The sequence below is a fragment of the Etheostoma spectabile genome, chromosome 4 (genome assembly GCF_008692095.1).
Source record: "Etheostoma spectabile isolate EspeVRDwgs_2016 chromosome 4, UIUC_Espe_1.0, whole genome shotgun sequence".
NCBI classification, from domain to species: domain Eukaryota; kingdom Metazoa; phylum Chordata; class Actinopteri; order Perciformes; family Percidae; genus Etheostoma; species Etheostoma spectabile.
The window spans coordinates 9970365-9987647 of NC_045736.1; the positions used below are offsets into that span (position 1 = coordinate 9970365).

General features: G+C 38.6%; 1 protein-coding gene across 1 annotated transcript in view; it reads left to right on the forward strand.

The window, feature by feature from the left end:
• Nucleotides 1-939: 939 nt before the first annotated feature.
• Nucleotides 940-17283, forward strand: part of LOC116688271 (vesicle-associated membrane protein-associated protein B/C) — a 21655-nt gene continuing 5311 nt past the window's right edge. The window contains exons 1-4 of the mRNA XM_032514174.1: nucleotides 940-1209; nucleotides 8725-8877; nucleotides 13242-13345; nucleotides 15159-15239. Coding sequence (XP_032370065.1) covers nucleotides 1152-1209; nucleotides 8725-8877; nucleotides 13242-13345; nucleotides 15159-15239 — 396 coding nt within the window. The 5' untranslated portion in view covers nucleotides 940-1151. The remainder of the gene's footprint in view (nucleotides 1210-8724; nucleotides 8878-13241; nucleotides 13346-15158; nucleotides 15240-17283) is intronic.

The window sequence follows — 17283 nt, forward strand, 5'->3', positions numbered from 1 at the left end:
AACATTTTTTTAAAAGAGTTTTCATACTACGCAAATATGAAGAAAAAAAACAAGTGTGGAGTAAGAGAGGTTAACAAGTGATGACTTAGCTTTAGATGTATTGCCTAATTTTGTTTTGCCTGCATGACGATATGCTCCAAAACCCTCTGCATAGTGCCCAGGTGTTATGGAGTGTTACTGTATATTGTAATAAAAATGTACGTAATGTAAGTAAAAAAAGTGCCAGTAAAGTAATGTAACTAAATACATTTACTAAAGTAGTGTACTTAAGTACAACTTTAAGGTACTTGTGCAATTCTAGAGTATTTCCACAAGAGTACTCCACTACATTTTAATAGCTAATTTTGTACTTTTTACTACACTTTAGTTACTGGGCACCTTGCAGATTTGGATAATCAATACAAAATATAAATCAATTTATACGTTATGATATAATAATATGGATTAAGGTAACCAGCAGTATATCAAGTAGCTGAACTTATCCCCACATTTACCAGCCGCAACATTAAGTGATATACACATTAATGCATCACTAATTATAATTCAGTAATATACTGATTCTGAAATGATCCATTCTGCAAATGAGTACTTGTACTTTTGGTACTTTAAGTTGGCTATATTTTGATGCCAATAGGCCTACTTTTTATTTTAACATGTACTATTTTTACATTATGGTATTAATATTTTTACAAAAAGTCCTAAAGTCCCTCCCAGTTTACACCTTTCAGGATTATTTCACGTTCAGGCAGAGAGGGTGATAATCAGTAATCTTTGATGTTGGACTTTGTGGGCTGAAGTAAAAACCTGCATATTTTATCCATGTCCTTTCACACTGGTTGAGGTGGTGGCCCCACCATCCCTGGGTGCACCCTGGCATCACCCATCACCCTGGCGTCACCCATCACCCTGGCGTCACCCTCCCCGCTGGGCGGCTATGCAGAGGCAGTGACGTCACCGGGGCTGTTTCTCGCTCCCTTCCTGCTGCATCACAACAGCTCGAGTAGCAATAGTGACCGGGGTGACAGGAAATTCACAGCCAATTCATTGATAGAATAACTCTGTTGACGTTGCAGCACTCAACAACATCCTAACACGGGGTTAACGGACAGGAACTGGTTGCAGTGCGAAAACAACGCTTCAGCTGTTGGGATATGGCCAGGCCGGAACAGGTTCTGCTCTTGGAGCCTCAGCACGAACTGAAATTCCGAGGTAAGAGGGGAGGGCCCGGCTTGGACGGGAGGGGGGAGCTGCATCTGCCAGCGGGGTTACGAGGGGGTGGGCAGGCCAGTGTTACGGTAACCAACCCGGGTAAAAGCGATACTACTCATTTTGACAATATTGCCCTCATATAAAAAGAATAACAACGCTCTGAAAGGACGGCAGGTCAACTGTCAGCTAGCTGGAGTAGCTTCCAACGGCTAGCCAGGCTAGCCAGGCCCGGTCACACATTTCTGCTGCAGCAACTGCCTTTAAAGCGGGTTACAAGTGCAACACACGAAACATATGTCCACTGGGGAATAGCAATCATAATAAAAATGTGAAAACATGATAGCCTTTTAAATTCATAACCTTTTCATTGCACGTATGCCACACAACGCTTAGCAGGTCTAGCTAGCTATCATTAGCTCGCTCTCTGATTGGCTGTCTCGCTCTGTTGGCAAGCCAGCTGTCATTTAATAACTTGACAGCTCACAGAACGAAATAACTGGGCATCCTATGTTACTTAACTATATATGTCTGCAATGTTAGCAACAGATCATCAACAAGCCTTCCATCCTAATCGTTAGGGTTTTACAATACTAATAGACATTTTAGTGAAACTCGACATTTTGGCTGCATTCTGTCACGTTGCTTTAGGCCCGAATAATGTTACATTTAAACACATATGGCACTACTGTATTAGTTTTGTAACCGATTATAGATATCCTGCCACAGTTTGAAACATTGCATTTTGTACTCTGGAATAAGAAGCTAGTTTTGTACATGTTTTGAATTGTTCAGAAGACAGCTTGCCTCAAAGCATACACTTCAGAATCAGAATCAGAATCAGCTTTATTCGCCAGGTATGAGGACACATACGAGGAATTTGTCTTTGGAGCATTGTTACGCACACTGTTACTCACACTGTACTCACACTGTACTCACACTTGTACTCTAATCAGTAAAGGTTTGGAAAGATTAGCAGTTGGCCTCCCAAATACAATGTGGCTAGTGGTGTTTGGTTCAAGCACTCAAAAATCACACATAAAAGAACCAGCAGAACTGCAAAAATACATATAAAATAATTATACACTGTAATGAGCTCTCACACCCAAACTAATTTGATAGACCACACTATGGATAAGATGACAAGTTGGTTATACTATGTTTTTACATTAACTGTCAGTTCAATGTAGCATAATGCTAATGTTCAAATGTGCAGCTAAGGTGTTACCTTACCAATTTATGGTATTTACCATGATGGTAAGGTATTCACTATGATTACAGTTTTATAACACACATTGTATTCCACACGTTATATATATATATAGTAACAAAGTTTCTGAGTTGTATCAGTCAATTGCATTAGCAATAACATATAACGAGGTGCCCTGATATTTGGAAAATAATGCACAAAGCACAGGAGAGTAATGCCACAATACAGTTTCCTTCTTATTCACCACTGAAAGCACCTCAAAGTGCATTATAGGCTAATGTACCAGAGGCAAAAAAAAACTTAACTGTCACCATTTTTAAAGCTTGTTTGTATTCATTTTGACCTGTGGGTAGGTCCGTTTCACCAGTGAGAGTGTAGTAAAAACACTGGTGTTGTTTTAGGGTAGGCAACTTCTACAGGGCTGTGATAGAGAGCACCCTTACTTTCTCCATCGCTGTATGCCGGGGTAACTACTCAGCGGATGATAAGTCTGCACTGAACAGGGTAGTTAGGACCGCGTCAAGTATAATTGGGCTTGACCTTCCTAAGATCTGTGACATTTACTACACCTATCTACTCAGAACAAAAGATTCAGCCCATCCTGCTAATTCCCTTTTCACTCCTCTACCATCAGATAGAAGGCCAGGAAGTATCGGATCCTAAACCACACGCTTTTCAAATAGCACTAAATGCACTAGCAATGATCTATTTGATTATTTATTGTATTTACTCATTGGTAGCAACCCAAGTATCTCTCTTTTTAATGATTCTATTTTTATTGTATATGTCCAGTCTGATGATGTTTTGTCATTCTTGTTACATACTGTCTTGTGTGAGCCAAATCCCCAAAATGAATTCCAAATATATAAATAAAGACTTTAACTTGAAATCTACTATCTATCCCGATAAACGGCATTTTATATCTCCTTAATGATACATATCACAAACTATATAGCATGCTTTTTGGTAATTCAATAAATGAATAGTCTATATGAAAAGCCTTTTTTTTGGGTACTCCTGTGTGTGTGATTTCCATATTTGACAAAGAAAAAGTACTACGTATTTTCTCATTTTATTTAGAATGTTAGTGAAAAATAAAAAGAACATGCAAGTATTAGAACGTAAAGCGTTGTCCAAATGTTGTTAACATTGTCCCTGGTTTTTCAACATTGCAACAGAAACTATATAGAAAAATATACAAAATATCCAATAGACATTTTTATATTGTTTTAATGACATATTGTTTTCCTTCCAAGGAACTCATCTCATTATATCACTATATTGCCTCAAGTATGTGAAAGCAAGGGTTATGTAATCCAGTTGATGTTAAAGCTATTGTGCGTGGTTTCTGCCACCCCCATGAGGAATTCTAAGTAATGACAACAACACTGTCAGCATGTCCAATTGATACAGCCTTCCGTGATCGTGCACCTGCCCCCACCCCTCTTACACGCATTTGCTAGTAGCCAAGGAGGAAACGCAGGATTAAAAACCATGGACTCTACAGCTTCTGCGCGGGAAAGTCACGAGACAGCACAATCTTCTGAACATAGCCATACTGAGTAATACAGAGAGCGTTGTGTGGAGCTGATAGTCCTAATTAGCTTTGTAGCAACTCATTTGACAATGGCTTGAATGTAATGGACGTTCAATAATATCAAAAAGTTACGCACTAAAGCGTTAACCACATTGATCTGTGTGGTTATGTTAGTTTTGATTATATAACCAAAATTGTGATTTTCAAATATTATAGATAGATATTCACTAAGGTATTTCAGTTAAAAATTTCGGAGAAGTTTGAGTTCATGTGCTTGTTGTTGTTGCTTGTTTAGATAACGCAATTGTGTAAACAAAATCTCAACATGTTTTCAAAAAATTGATTCCATTGAAAGACGATAAATTATCTTATTGAATTATTGCCCAGCCCTATGTTAGTCTACATTTTTCTTATTGTCAACAAATGGTTTGAAAAGGCCCAAAAGGCTGTGTTAGGCCCATGTGTTAGTCCGTTTCACAATCATTTTTCAAATTCCCTAATCTGTCTGCGGCTTTCTGCCTTAAGCCCATTATTTCTGAAAATCTAAATCTTCAAAAACAGAAATAAAGGTCATAAATATTAAGAATGTTGGGAGTATTTTCATCCGTAGATTAAAACATTTGTTACACGTGAGGATTTATAGCACCAGAACGATATGTGATTGACTCAAAATAAAAAGTAAAATAAAAGTTCATTGTGCAAAGTAATAATGCCATGCAATGTATATATTTTTAATAATTTGGGATTAAACTATACCAGGTGTTGGCTAAACAGGCGATACATGTTAATTGCATTAATTTGTTGTTGGGTTTGGTCTTTTCGTGGGATTTATTAAAAATAAGAAAAAATAGAATATGGTCTTTTCCGTGGTTAGCTGTAGTTGAACATACCTTGCACACTGAATTATAACTGTGGTGAAACCAGACCGAAAGTATGTGTCAGGTGTTCCATCATAGGATTTAAATGAACACAGCATTATAGACGTATGTCAAGTGTCTTATCAGATGTGTCGGTGCATTAGTAAGCATACATAAGGTATGTGCCTTCTCAGTATACTAGACAATAACACAAATCACATGCCAATACTCGGGCTCAGAGTTATATGTAGGCACGCATTGTGAAATAGAGAGTAGGTTTGTTAGTAGCAGCTTGTTAGGCTTAGACTCGGACCATATGTGGTCCAAATTCAGTGTTAGGGACTGGACTTTTTCTTTTCTTAATCCGTTTTCATCTTGGTCAGGGGTTATTATTAACAAATCTTTAAAGTAAACTTCTCCTCACTTTATCTGCTATTTATAAAATCTAAACTTAAAAGAAGACAGCTTTATATATTAGCTCTTAATAGTTTTAAACTGCAGTTTGTGGTTTTTGTGAGTTGGATGCTATCCCGAGAAACTTTCAGGAAGTAGAAGATCAGGTGTACAGTAGTCGGTGGCTTGAGTCCCTTTCATTAAAATACTTTAGAAGTCAAGCCAGGCTTGTGGGGGTCTGAATTTCCTCTCTGTCTTTGCTCAAAAGGGAAGGGAAGTGTCAGTTGCTCTGGATGTTTGCTGAGCTGAAACTTTATCTTGAATCTGGTGTAGTTGCTAATTCTGAAATAGCTCCATGTTGTCTCGCACAGTGAGTTTGCCTCTTACAACCGCAAAAGGTTTTGCTTACCATAATATCTTCTGTAGTGGTGTGATTGTTATTTTGTTCAAAAACTAAACTTGATTATGAAAACCTGGTCTGGCTGAGTTCTGGCTTGTAAAAATGGCTTAAAAATCACATGTTAAAATGTTATTTAGATAACTAGAAGTAGGTAAACATTGGGTTCACTGTTAACACTTTTAAGAAGTCATGAGTTGAACTTTTCCTGATAATATTTTCACAAAAAACATCACCAGACCATCAGTGTCTTAAAACTTAACTAATGTCTACTGATATTCTGGTGGGTCACTATCATGTGTATGATATGAACAGATCTTTTAATGCAGCAGTGTTAACACAAGACATTGGCCGCAAAAACGTTTTGACCTTTTTCATAGACATAGAATAATTAATATGTAATATTTGTTTGATATGGTTTTTAACAATACTGTCAAATTCCAAAATGAAAACTTAGTTTCCCCAAGTCTAGCTTAATTGAACTTAAGTGTGTGTTATTAGCTCTGTATCTGTTAAGTTTGGGAAGACATTAGTCCTGGCCCCTCACTTGACTACGAACTAGCTTTGCTTTGACTAGAGGTACTGTAAAAACACAGGAGTGACAATTGACTGCTATCTGGATCAATTTTGCTATGTTAAAACATAGTTTTTTTTTGTCAATAAAGAAACGTTTGTGACAAAGATAGAATGTGATTTGTTGGAATTTGCATCTCCTCCAATATGTGTAATGTGCTGATAACATCAAGGAAGACTCATTGGACTCTTGGCTTTCTCCAGGTCAGTGCAATAGCCAGATAAGGTTTTTGTATTACACTTTTTTTTTTTTTTTAACAGTGTTCATGCAAGAGCTCTCATATTCAACAGATTTGACATTTCTGTTAATGTCATTGCCACTAAAATTTCACACCAAAAGTGGAGATCACTTGCTCTGGTGGCGGGTATTAAATGTGAGTGCAATAACTGTACCTCTGAATTTGTCTGGTGCCTCTGGAGCTCTGAATTACTGCCCAGAACTAACTCTATTTTTGACCAGTTCAAATAGGTCTGATGTTGTGCTCATTGATGGCTGTTTAAATAACCAAACCCAATAAGATCTTTAATAAAGAATAGGGACGCCTTCTTTCTGTGCCAAAGCCAGAAAAGCATGAGCTAAAGACTAATAGTGTCAGTCACTGCTGATTAGTTTTCTAAAACAGAAAATGGCTAACATTAACACAATGTTAAACTGAATGATGAAGGGAAAAGAAATTGGCATTTCGGTCTGTTTATTAGGCTAATCTGAACCCACCTGTTAGCACTTACTGCAAACATTAAAGACTGATTCATTCAATCCAGAGACTGACAGCTTTATGTTTAGAATGATTGGCCAATGTGTTACCTTCTGTATTTCTCTTCATTCCTTCAGCCTCAGACATTACCCAAGGTTCAGCATTACCATGATGCCTTTATAATTACCAATAGAAATTATTAGACCCTAATTGGCAGTAGAGCTGTTCACCCAGGCGTTTTAACGAGATTAAGACCAAAGGGAAATGTGTCAAAATAGCCCCCTCTAGGTTTGGAAATAATTTGACAAAATATCATTAGCCAATTTTACTTGACAAGTAGTTGATACAATGATTTACAGTAATTACCAGAAAAAAGTTATTGAGTTGACTTGCCCTATAAAAAACCCCCACTGACAATCTACTGCTGCAGATAGGTTGGACAACTTACTTAACCTTTGATCATCTTTCAGATTTGGCACACTGTTATTTAGCTGAGGCCTTTGTTGTAAGTTTTTTTTCATTATTGACAAAACTGTGCCACTAAATGCATCTGGCCTTGTGAGAGCTTTAGAAATATGTGACCTGCATCTAAATTGATATCAGTATTTAGTTGAAGCCAAACTGCTTCAGCTATTCTGAGCATGGTAGTGCAGTAGTAGAGGCCTGTTTACACTTTAAATGTTTTGGTAAATTGATACTAGAATTGTTTTTGTCAATCAAGAGGACAGACGATATCAGTCCATATCAATCTAGAGAGCAATGTTAAACAAAAAGCAGATGGCTTAGTTTGCATTCTTGACATATTTACAATAATCCAGTTCTCACCCGGGTGTGTTACTGAGACACTGTATTTTGGGTTTTAATGTGAGAAACAGACTGGAATTATTTTTCTTGAGGACAACTCCCAGTTAAACTTATCAAAAGCCTGCATCGTTGAATTGGGAGTAAAACCCTGTTTATCTAAAATGTCAGGTCAAATAAAGAAAATATGCAGCAGAAGGACCAAATTATGGACACTAACTCAAATTTGTTATAATTAAAGTTACATCCAGTTAGGCTGCGATAGACAACATTTAAGTGTGTTTTTAATTGGCTTTACCCACTGGTATTTCAGCTATCTCCATTGTTTTGAAAATGCTTAGATTAACCTATTTTTGCTGTGTAAATATACAGCGTATTTGTTTTAGTAAAGTCTGTGTTAAATATCTGGCAAACCTTCCTGATATTTGGTTCCCTATTTTGAAAAGTGTTTCAATATTAATGGTACCATGTATAACAATTTCACACATTTACTGAGTCAAAAAAAGGCCCCACTCTACTTTCCAACTAGCTGTGTGAGCTGTCTGCCCGAGCATGTTTTTTTTGTTTTGTTTTTTTATTTAAACTGGTGCTTTTTCAGCAGCAGCGGATGATGGATTTGCATTTTGATGTGTTTTGATCAGTTGACAAAAATATTTGCTTTGATTGCGTCACTTTCTCACTGTTCAGCTTCAACAAGCTTGTTTGAGGTCATATGCCACTTTTATTTTGTACACGTATCATTTTCTTAAACCGTTTGGCATTCAAACAATTTATTGTATTTTATAATTAATGTGTGTGAGATCATAACTCTTAGTGTCTGTGGCCAACACCTCTGGCCAGTTTAATCAATGTGTGTATGATTTGTTGCCATTTAATGTGACTTTGTCTTTGCTTCAACAGTCTTCAATGATCCTTTTTACTTTTTTACTTCTGTTGAAATTAAGATTTCAGTCTCTGGAGGACATTATATAATCTTATTAAAGAGATTCTACAGATTTTTTCCCTGAACTACCCAAAACAGAGTTTTTAAGTGTCTTTATCTTTCCTTTTTACAGGTCCATTCTCAGACGTGGTCACCACAAATCTCAAGCTCTCCAACCCTACAGACAGGAATGTGTGTTTCAAGGTGAAGACGACAGCGCCGCGTCGGTACTGTGTGCGGCCAAACAGTGGAATCATCGATGCGGGCACCTCAATCAATGTCTCAGGTAAGGATTGAGGAAGTGGGACTGAGCAGGGCCCATTATAGTTATATTTATTGCAGCGGCCCGGGTCTGAATCTGACCTGCGGCCCTTTGCTGCGTGTCATCCCCTCTCTCCCCCCCCTTTCCTGTCTATTTACTATCACTATCAGGTTGGGTACTTTGCAGTGGCCCATGTTAGGAGCTTACCTGAGGCCCTTTGCTGCATGTCATACCCCCCCCCCCGTCCTATCTGTCTATATTATCTAATAAACATTATCTTTAATTTATTATCATTAAATTAAAGCCTACTTTAACATGTAGTTGCTTCTGTGCTTTTGAGTATCCTGAGTGGGTTTGCTTTTGTTACATAAACACACACCAGTCCTCTCCCGTTACCCAGTATTCCCCAAGCCTCTCACCCATGTTCTGCCTGGCCGGCCTCATTCCCAGTCATGCACTCTGAGGGAGACAGGTACAGGCTAGTGTTTCCTCACTGTGCCACCTCTGCCATTTACAGCCATAGACTCATTTTACAACCTTCCCTATCTGATGTCAACAACTGCCAACTGTGTCACCGGGGCCAGTCAGCAGTAGGCGACAAAATAGCACAGCCCTTTTTCTCTGTGTCCTTCATTTTTCACCCTCTCCCTGTGTCTCTCTGTCTGTCTGTTTTTCTCTCTCTCTCTCTCTCTCTCTCTCTCTCTCTCTCTCTCTCTCTCTCTCTCTAAAAGAAGGGTATAGGGAATAGGGTCTGTAACTTGTTGCAGTACAGTTTGTCTCGTATTTCTTGCCTGTAATTTTTTAACAAAAGCTACATGGCACAACTTGCATTGGGGGAAAGGGAGTAGTCTGCCACAGGATACCTACAAACCCTGAGATGTGTCATTTATTGGCTCAGCTGAAGATACACACAGTGCTTTTGAAGCTAAACCCAGCTGTAACTGTATATGTTCAACGTAGCCATGACCACAGGAATGTTTCTGAGGTTGAATGGTGTTATGTAGCAGCATCCAGTGGAAAAATATGTGGCGTGAATATTTAAAAATTCCTTGTGTTCACAAATATTGAGCTTCTTCTGGGAAAATGTCAGAAGTTTGTCTAACATGCTCGGGACTTAAGAAATAAAAACATTGATTATTTTTCTTCATTTTAATGAACCATCTTCATAAGCTGGCCATTACACTCATTTCGAGTGGACCTTTTGTTATGACAGGGCAAGAAAGGCATCCTCCTGTCTTAATTGACATCCATATTCGAAAAACATTTCTGCTAATATGCTACAATCCACTCCAATATTTTAAAGCAACATTTACTATTTTCCCCACCAACTAAATTTTAATAACAGAACTTAACTTCTAAGTTGTAGCTGATTCCTGCAAAAGTGCTGTGGATCAAATGCTGTTGACTCCTGAGTTATTTCCCGCCCTGAAATATATAATACATATAAGTGGATAGTCTGTATTCTTTCCCTTTTTGTATTATAATGAATTAGATTAGGACCCATGAGAGCACAATCTGAACTGTGAGATCCTACTACCCTGAGAAGCCTGAATATGATTTTTTTACGAGAGTTAGGTCTTACATCCTGGTGAGTTTTCCCTTCAGGCCTGTATCTAATCGAAGCTGTTTGACTTCACTCTCTCCCTCATTCCCACGCTATATTGTCTCACTAGGTTTGCTGATCTTTGAGCAGTTTTTTTTTGAGTTGAGTAATATTGAACAAAGAAGACAAGGAGCTCCCTTTTTTACGAGTAATCCTCTAAATTGGTGTGAAAAGGTCACTGTTATAGTTCGGGTTGTAACAATGAGCCGTATGGTATCATGGATCATATCTTGTTTCGTGTCACATTCTGTCATAATGTTCAAAGTGAACTTGCCTCGTATTTAGTTTAGAATTTGTTATTGTGTGCAGTGTTTTGGTCATTAAAGCTTTAATGCGTAATTTTTTATATTATTGAACGTTCGTTTCATTCAAGCCATTGCCAAATGAGTTTCAACAAAGCTAATTAAGACTAGATCAAGAGTTTTTTAATCCTCACCATTGTGTCCTTATGTCCGCTGCGAAGAGGAGGGGAGGGGGAGGGGGGTGCTGCGCGATCACGGTAGGCTTGTATCATGTGGACACGCCAACAGTGTTGTTGTCATTACTTAGAATTCTTCATGGGGGCGACAAACTATGCACTATAGCTTTCAATTGAGACATTTATCTTAAGTTTTTTGACGTATTATTTCTTTTTGTTATATTGTCAACACACAGTTTATGCTTTCTGCACTGCTGCTGAGGATTCACAATAAATAGTTCAGGGTAATGCAATTAGGTCTCAAATTTTATGCTTTTATTGAAACGGAGTAATATAATATTTTGAAACTGGGAAAGTAAGTCACATTATTTTTCCTGTATTAGCGACATATTACATCTTGACACCCTGCTTCTGTATGGTATTCAGCCATAGAGAGCTGAAACAATTAGTTAATTAATCAATTAACGAGTGTGCCAAAACTTGTTCTGCTAGCTATTTAAATGTGATGCTTTGCTGTTTTTCTCAGTTTTTATGTCATTGCAAATGGAAAACATTTGTATTTTTCTGCTGTTGTTTTTTACTGGATACACATTTTAACTATTTTCTAACATTTCATAGACCAAGAAATTCATTGCTTAATTGAAAAACAGCATTTCTGATGAAAAATGATCATAAGTTGCAGCCATACAATAGAGAATGTTATGCGTACCCTGTGATAATTATACTCTGTATTGTGTGGCCATTATGAAGGAACCGCAACCATGGTTCAAGGTAAATAGGGGTTATTCTGTTGTGAGTAATATGTCTCACAGGACACAATTAATTAGTGACAGGAAAGGAAAGTTTTCTTACCTCCCTCACCACTCTAATAGTTCCATTCATCATCAACAAGCAGGCAGGTGATTACTATCCTGCTTGACCGTGTTAACCACAATTAGCCTCTGTGCGTTTTATAAATGATTGCCCAGTGTGAAGCAAGAATACTAAATCAAGCCATTAGCAGAAGTAGCTTTTTGTAAAGGTGTGTTCAAAGGCTGTCAATCAAAGATGATTTCAATCACTTTTTTCCCTCCTGTGGCTGTGCTTTTTTCAACTCAGGCTTTTTCGTGTGATTCACTGTTGCTCAAAGAACTTGCATGCCTTCCTGCCTCTATTCTCTAGTACTGTCCCCTTGGACCTGAGGTAGATGGCCATGCAAATTGGATCTGACTGAAACAGGACGTTCTCAATCTGTTCATGCAATCTGTTTCTGGTTTGCAATATTGAACTGCCCTGATTGCTGTAATGGTGCACTACATCTCTGAGGTTTTCCACTCTAGGGAGAATTGGCATGTGCCATATATGAAAACCGTCCTGATAGCTACACTGGCTTTGAATTAGGAGGTCATTTGTTTCTAATGAAAGCAAAAGGATCACGCAGGCATTGTAGACATAGTTGGCACTGATGTCAAAATATGCTTTTCAATTACACCCTTGTTTAAAAAGTCGAAGGAGAAAAAGATTACCCATCAATAGCCATTTTCATTCCCTCTACACTTCCACCCTTAACTTGAATACTAACATAAGAAAGTGATTATTGTAAATCATCGTTACAACTTTAAAATACCTTCTCAGTCATTGGAATGACATCAAATAACACACCACAAACTAAGAGGACTGGTGTGGTGATGGGTTGAAGCCAACACCTGCTTTTTGTTAGAGCGATATGTAAGAAAGGAAAAGACAGGGTTGGAAGCTGTTAGAAAGATTACCCCCTGGGGTATTTGTATATCCGTCAGTGTTTCGTTACTATGGTAACACAAACTTAGAAATAAATCATCTACACCACTTTTTCCGAGCAGCAGGGGCAAGTCCAGAGCCTTAAAGACGTGGAGGACCTAGTTTACTGTTTGACAAATCCAAGGGTATTTGACTCACACTAATTCCTCTTTAATCTGAGTGGACATACAGTATAGTTCAGAAAGAGAGTGAAATGGAAAGTTGCTGACAAAGAGAAGGATCAGCTTAATCATGTTTGTTACGTATTTTGTAGATTTTACCTACAAATCATGTTGCTGCCTATCTGCCACAGTTTGAATGATACTTACAAGAAACTTTGTTTGACACTTTCTCCAGTGTCTCCTGAGGATGGGAAGTGAGGATGATGTTTGAAAATGAGAGAGATGAAACTGAGGGAGTTATAACAAAACAAAATGACTATTATAATCATGTGGGGACATACTGTTCACACTGTGGGTGCTGGGGTGCAACTGTTGTCACTTATCAGCCCCATTTTTCTCTCCACGTTTCCTGTTAATCTGTGAAAAACAGTAGGGACTTTATGGTAGTAGTACCATATGTGACCTCAACTGTCATTTTGTATTTCAGTTATGCTGCAGCCTTTTGACTACGATCCCAATGAGAAGAGCAAACACAAGTTCATGGTCCAGTCCGTGCTAGCACCTCCTGACATGACCGACATGGAGGGAGTGGTAAGTCTATCTTCTTCATAAAATAATTTTTCATTATCAGTAGGCTATGTTTTTAGCCGCTTTGCAAATGCTTTTAAAACAAAATGATTTGCACACAGATGTAACACAGCCACTCGTACAGCACTGTGATTAACTCAGCGAATCCATCCATTGAATCTAACTGTAAGGACAGAGACTGTCAATCTTCAACTCCCACCCTGCATGAAAGGCTGTGTCTCAGCAATATAAAACACAATGAACACAGTTTAGTCCTAGCAGGGTGTGTGTTCCCTAACTCAACTTTGCGATTACTGGCCAACATACATACAATATTATTTATGGTCACAGGTGAATAAAACTTATATTATGGTTTACCTGCTTTTGCATTATCACTTTAATTAGATATTCAACTTAATTTTAGCGTCACTTACAACACTGCAATGTTGTTTTCTTGTACTATGGCAACTGCACTTTACTTTACAATACCTCATGTGACGCCACTTCACTTTACCTTACCTTACTTTGCTTCAGTCTACCTTTCTGCACATTGTCTATTGTTTACCTGTTTTTCTTGTGTGTTTACTTGTTTGTTTGTTTTTGCTTTCATTGTAGAGAATTGCTGCTGTAACAAAGGAGTTTCCCCGTTGTGGGATGAATAAAGTATCATCTAATCTAATCTAATAAATCATTATTAACATGCCAACAAGTGATTTGAGAGTTTGGTATGATACTGTGACCATGCAAGAATCAAGTCGATTTTGGGCTCGATTCCCTTCTCCTGACAAGCGTCAGCAAAGCCCTGATTTTTTTGACGGTTCTAAAGATTATCTTGCCAGTGTTTTTTTACATCCCCCGATCTGTTCTGAAGTCCATCCTGGGCGCACCGATTTCAAATCGCAAATATTGAATGTTCAGCATTTACGATCTGATATCCTGTTGTATGTGGAAAACATCGAGGACCCAGTCTAGAGACAGGGAGCGCCAACAGACAGCTACAGTGCAAACAGAGCATTAGTTAGCTCCACTATTAGCTCCTACTCACCATCTTCTGGAGGAGAGTGGTGCTCATCATTAACGGTTAATCAGCGTCATCAGCTGGTAACCTCCATATGAGCACCGATCTCCCGCTGAAGCCCAGTCTGGGCAGCGCGGTTCTGTCATCATTCCCACGTTTGTATACTCGGAAGTCACGGTTGATCGCACAAGATTTCTGGTTTTGAGTTTCGGGACTCTGGTTGTTTGTTAGTGGAAAATGTGTGTGGTGTGCTGTTCTGGCCAAATTGTTGCTCTTCACACTCTATAGGAACAAACTGTTAAATCTATCTTTACATGTTATTATGTGTGGGCTCTCTCACATTTTCAACATCTGTTAAGATTTGAAAAATCTTTTAAAGTTGGCCAGTACACACTTTAGTGTTGAAGCGATGAAGTGGGTCCGTCCATTCTGGTCTGTAGACTTTCTGCACATCTAAAAAGTGTTTGTCAAACTGAATTTACAATATTATTGAATCCAGAATCTAAATTCATGTTTTTCTTAAATTACAAAAAACAATTGGTGAATGCTGGCAGAATCCATAAAAGTTCAGTATTTGTTTCAGTAGGAGTTCAGTTAAAAATGTCTCCCCCTGGGTGTTTTCAGGCATGTTGGTTATAATAATATTTGCAATATAGTATTTACTGGAGCCAAACCGTACCTATTATTAAAATCATGGGTTATCTGTGCTTTCTGTCCTCCTGTGAACAGTCATTATCAGCAGCCAGTTGCAAATTGTCCTTTTTCTATGATTTAATAATAATGTGTTGATACACTTTTCCTTTATTTGTGTCTCTCCAGTGGAAGGAGGCTAAGCCAGATGAGCTAATGGATTCCAAGCTGAGGTGTGTTTTTGACATGCCAGTGGAGAACGAAAAAACGGTAAACACACACTGTTACTCCGCTTCTCTCTTCGCCTCACTGCCACAGTTTAAGATGTCACCACAGATCGGTTAGCAAAGACACTCCAGGGAGTGATGTGTCACATTGCTTCCTTGTATTTTTTTCATATCACTTCATCTCAGTCGCAGCGCCACAATGTATTTTGTAATTATTGGTATGTCGGCCATGATCTATAATGCTACTTGTTTTCAACGCAACAAATCACTATTACTATAATTACTACTTTCTGTACAGTGTAACATTTGTTTACTTGCTAATATTTGTCTTGCAGAGGGGCTGCATTATTTATGGGGAGATAATGTTTATCGTTGCTTTCCAGCTCCCCACCTCTTTACTGCTCTGCTGTATCTGCTTTCTCTATCTCTGTCCTGTCCCATCTCTTTTCTTCATCTTTCCTCATATTTGGCACTCTTTATTCCAGGGGCCGGGAACCTTTTTGACCCAAAATATTTGGAAATGTATTTCAGTAAGAGCCATATAATATATATTTTAGACAGAATTCAACTAAATGTGTGTATAATAAGCCTCTGAATGTATTCTTTTAAATCGGGGGAAGGGAACCTTTTTGACTCAGAGAGTTATTTAAAATTAAAAAAAAAATAAACTAGTGGAATTATAGTCACCGGGTCCACAGGCGGAGTTGCTGCTGGCTAGCTTGCACCCTGCTCAGAAGCTCTGTCTCCCGCAGGGTATTTTGCATGGCGTGTGTTGAAGTGCCGCTTTACATTCGACCGTGTCATCGATGCAATTTTGTCATGGCAAATTAGACACACTGCACAACCTGCTCTCTCCACAAAGGCGAATTCTTCGGTCCATTCGTCCTGAAATGTACGATACTCCTCATCTTTTTTCTTTTCGCTATTTTCTTCGCCGAAGGGTTCGCTTTGAGCTAATGACCGAGCAGACTGATTCAAAAGGGGGCGTTTACCTGTTTACCCATCAATGGCCAACGTAGGCTATTATCATCCAATTATAATGGACAATTGCTCCTGCAGCCAACTGCAGCCCTGAACAGGACATGAGCAGTGGAAAACCGATGGATGGATTAAAAAGTAAGAATATATTATGTTTTTTTCTGCGAGCCAGATGAAATTCTCAAAAGAGCCACACCTGGCTCGCGAGCCATACGTTCCCGACCCCTGCTTTGTACTGTCCCAACTTCTTTCTCTTTTTTTCCTCTTTCTCAATGTCACTTTTTTATCCTGTTTATGTTGTTTCAAAAATGTTAAGCATTAATCTTTAGCCCTTTCTCCACCTTTTCCCACTTTCCTCCACCCCTCACTCTCAGGCATCAACAGCCTTTTAGAGAGCCATTTTGTTTATCCTCAAATGCAGTTGTTGTGATTCTTCTCAGACCCCACACAGCTGTAGAGACATTAGCTGCTTTCTGACCGACTGGATTTTTGCAGTTCCTAAAACATAACATTCATAGAACCCTTTTTTTATTGTGTTCTGACTGGACGAATTTTGGGATTTTAAAGTTCTCCTGACCGCTGTTCCTATAACTCGTTCAGCATCTACTTTAGGGCAGGGTCTTTTTGCTGTTCCCTTTTCCGGATAGGAACCTTGGTCAACAAGAGTCGTGTTTCCGGTACAGACAGACCAAGAACGGGACAATTTTAACAATTTTTGCCATCTTTTCATCCCTAAGTTCACATCTGAGAACGTTTTAGGCGAGAAATGAACTGTTTAGATTTTGAATAGTGGCAGTATTGCGAAAATCGTTGCCAAATTGACAATTTGCTCTGAGGTTCTCGGAGTTCAGAAGCTCCATAAAGTGATGCGTCAGCCGGTCATGCTCAGAGACCTCGCTGTAAGCTGGAGGTCTCTCGGACCGATCTCGTAAATAAGAGGCTTTTATTTTGCCGTTGGCGGATCGTTTGGTTAAATATCACAACACATGTCCATCATAAGATCAACGGGAACCTGTGGTTAACTGTCTTTTCTGAGTTAAACTCCACAAGCTGGTCTGCCGTCTCACACACACACACACACACACACACACACACACACACACACACAC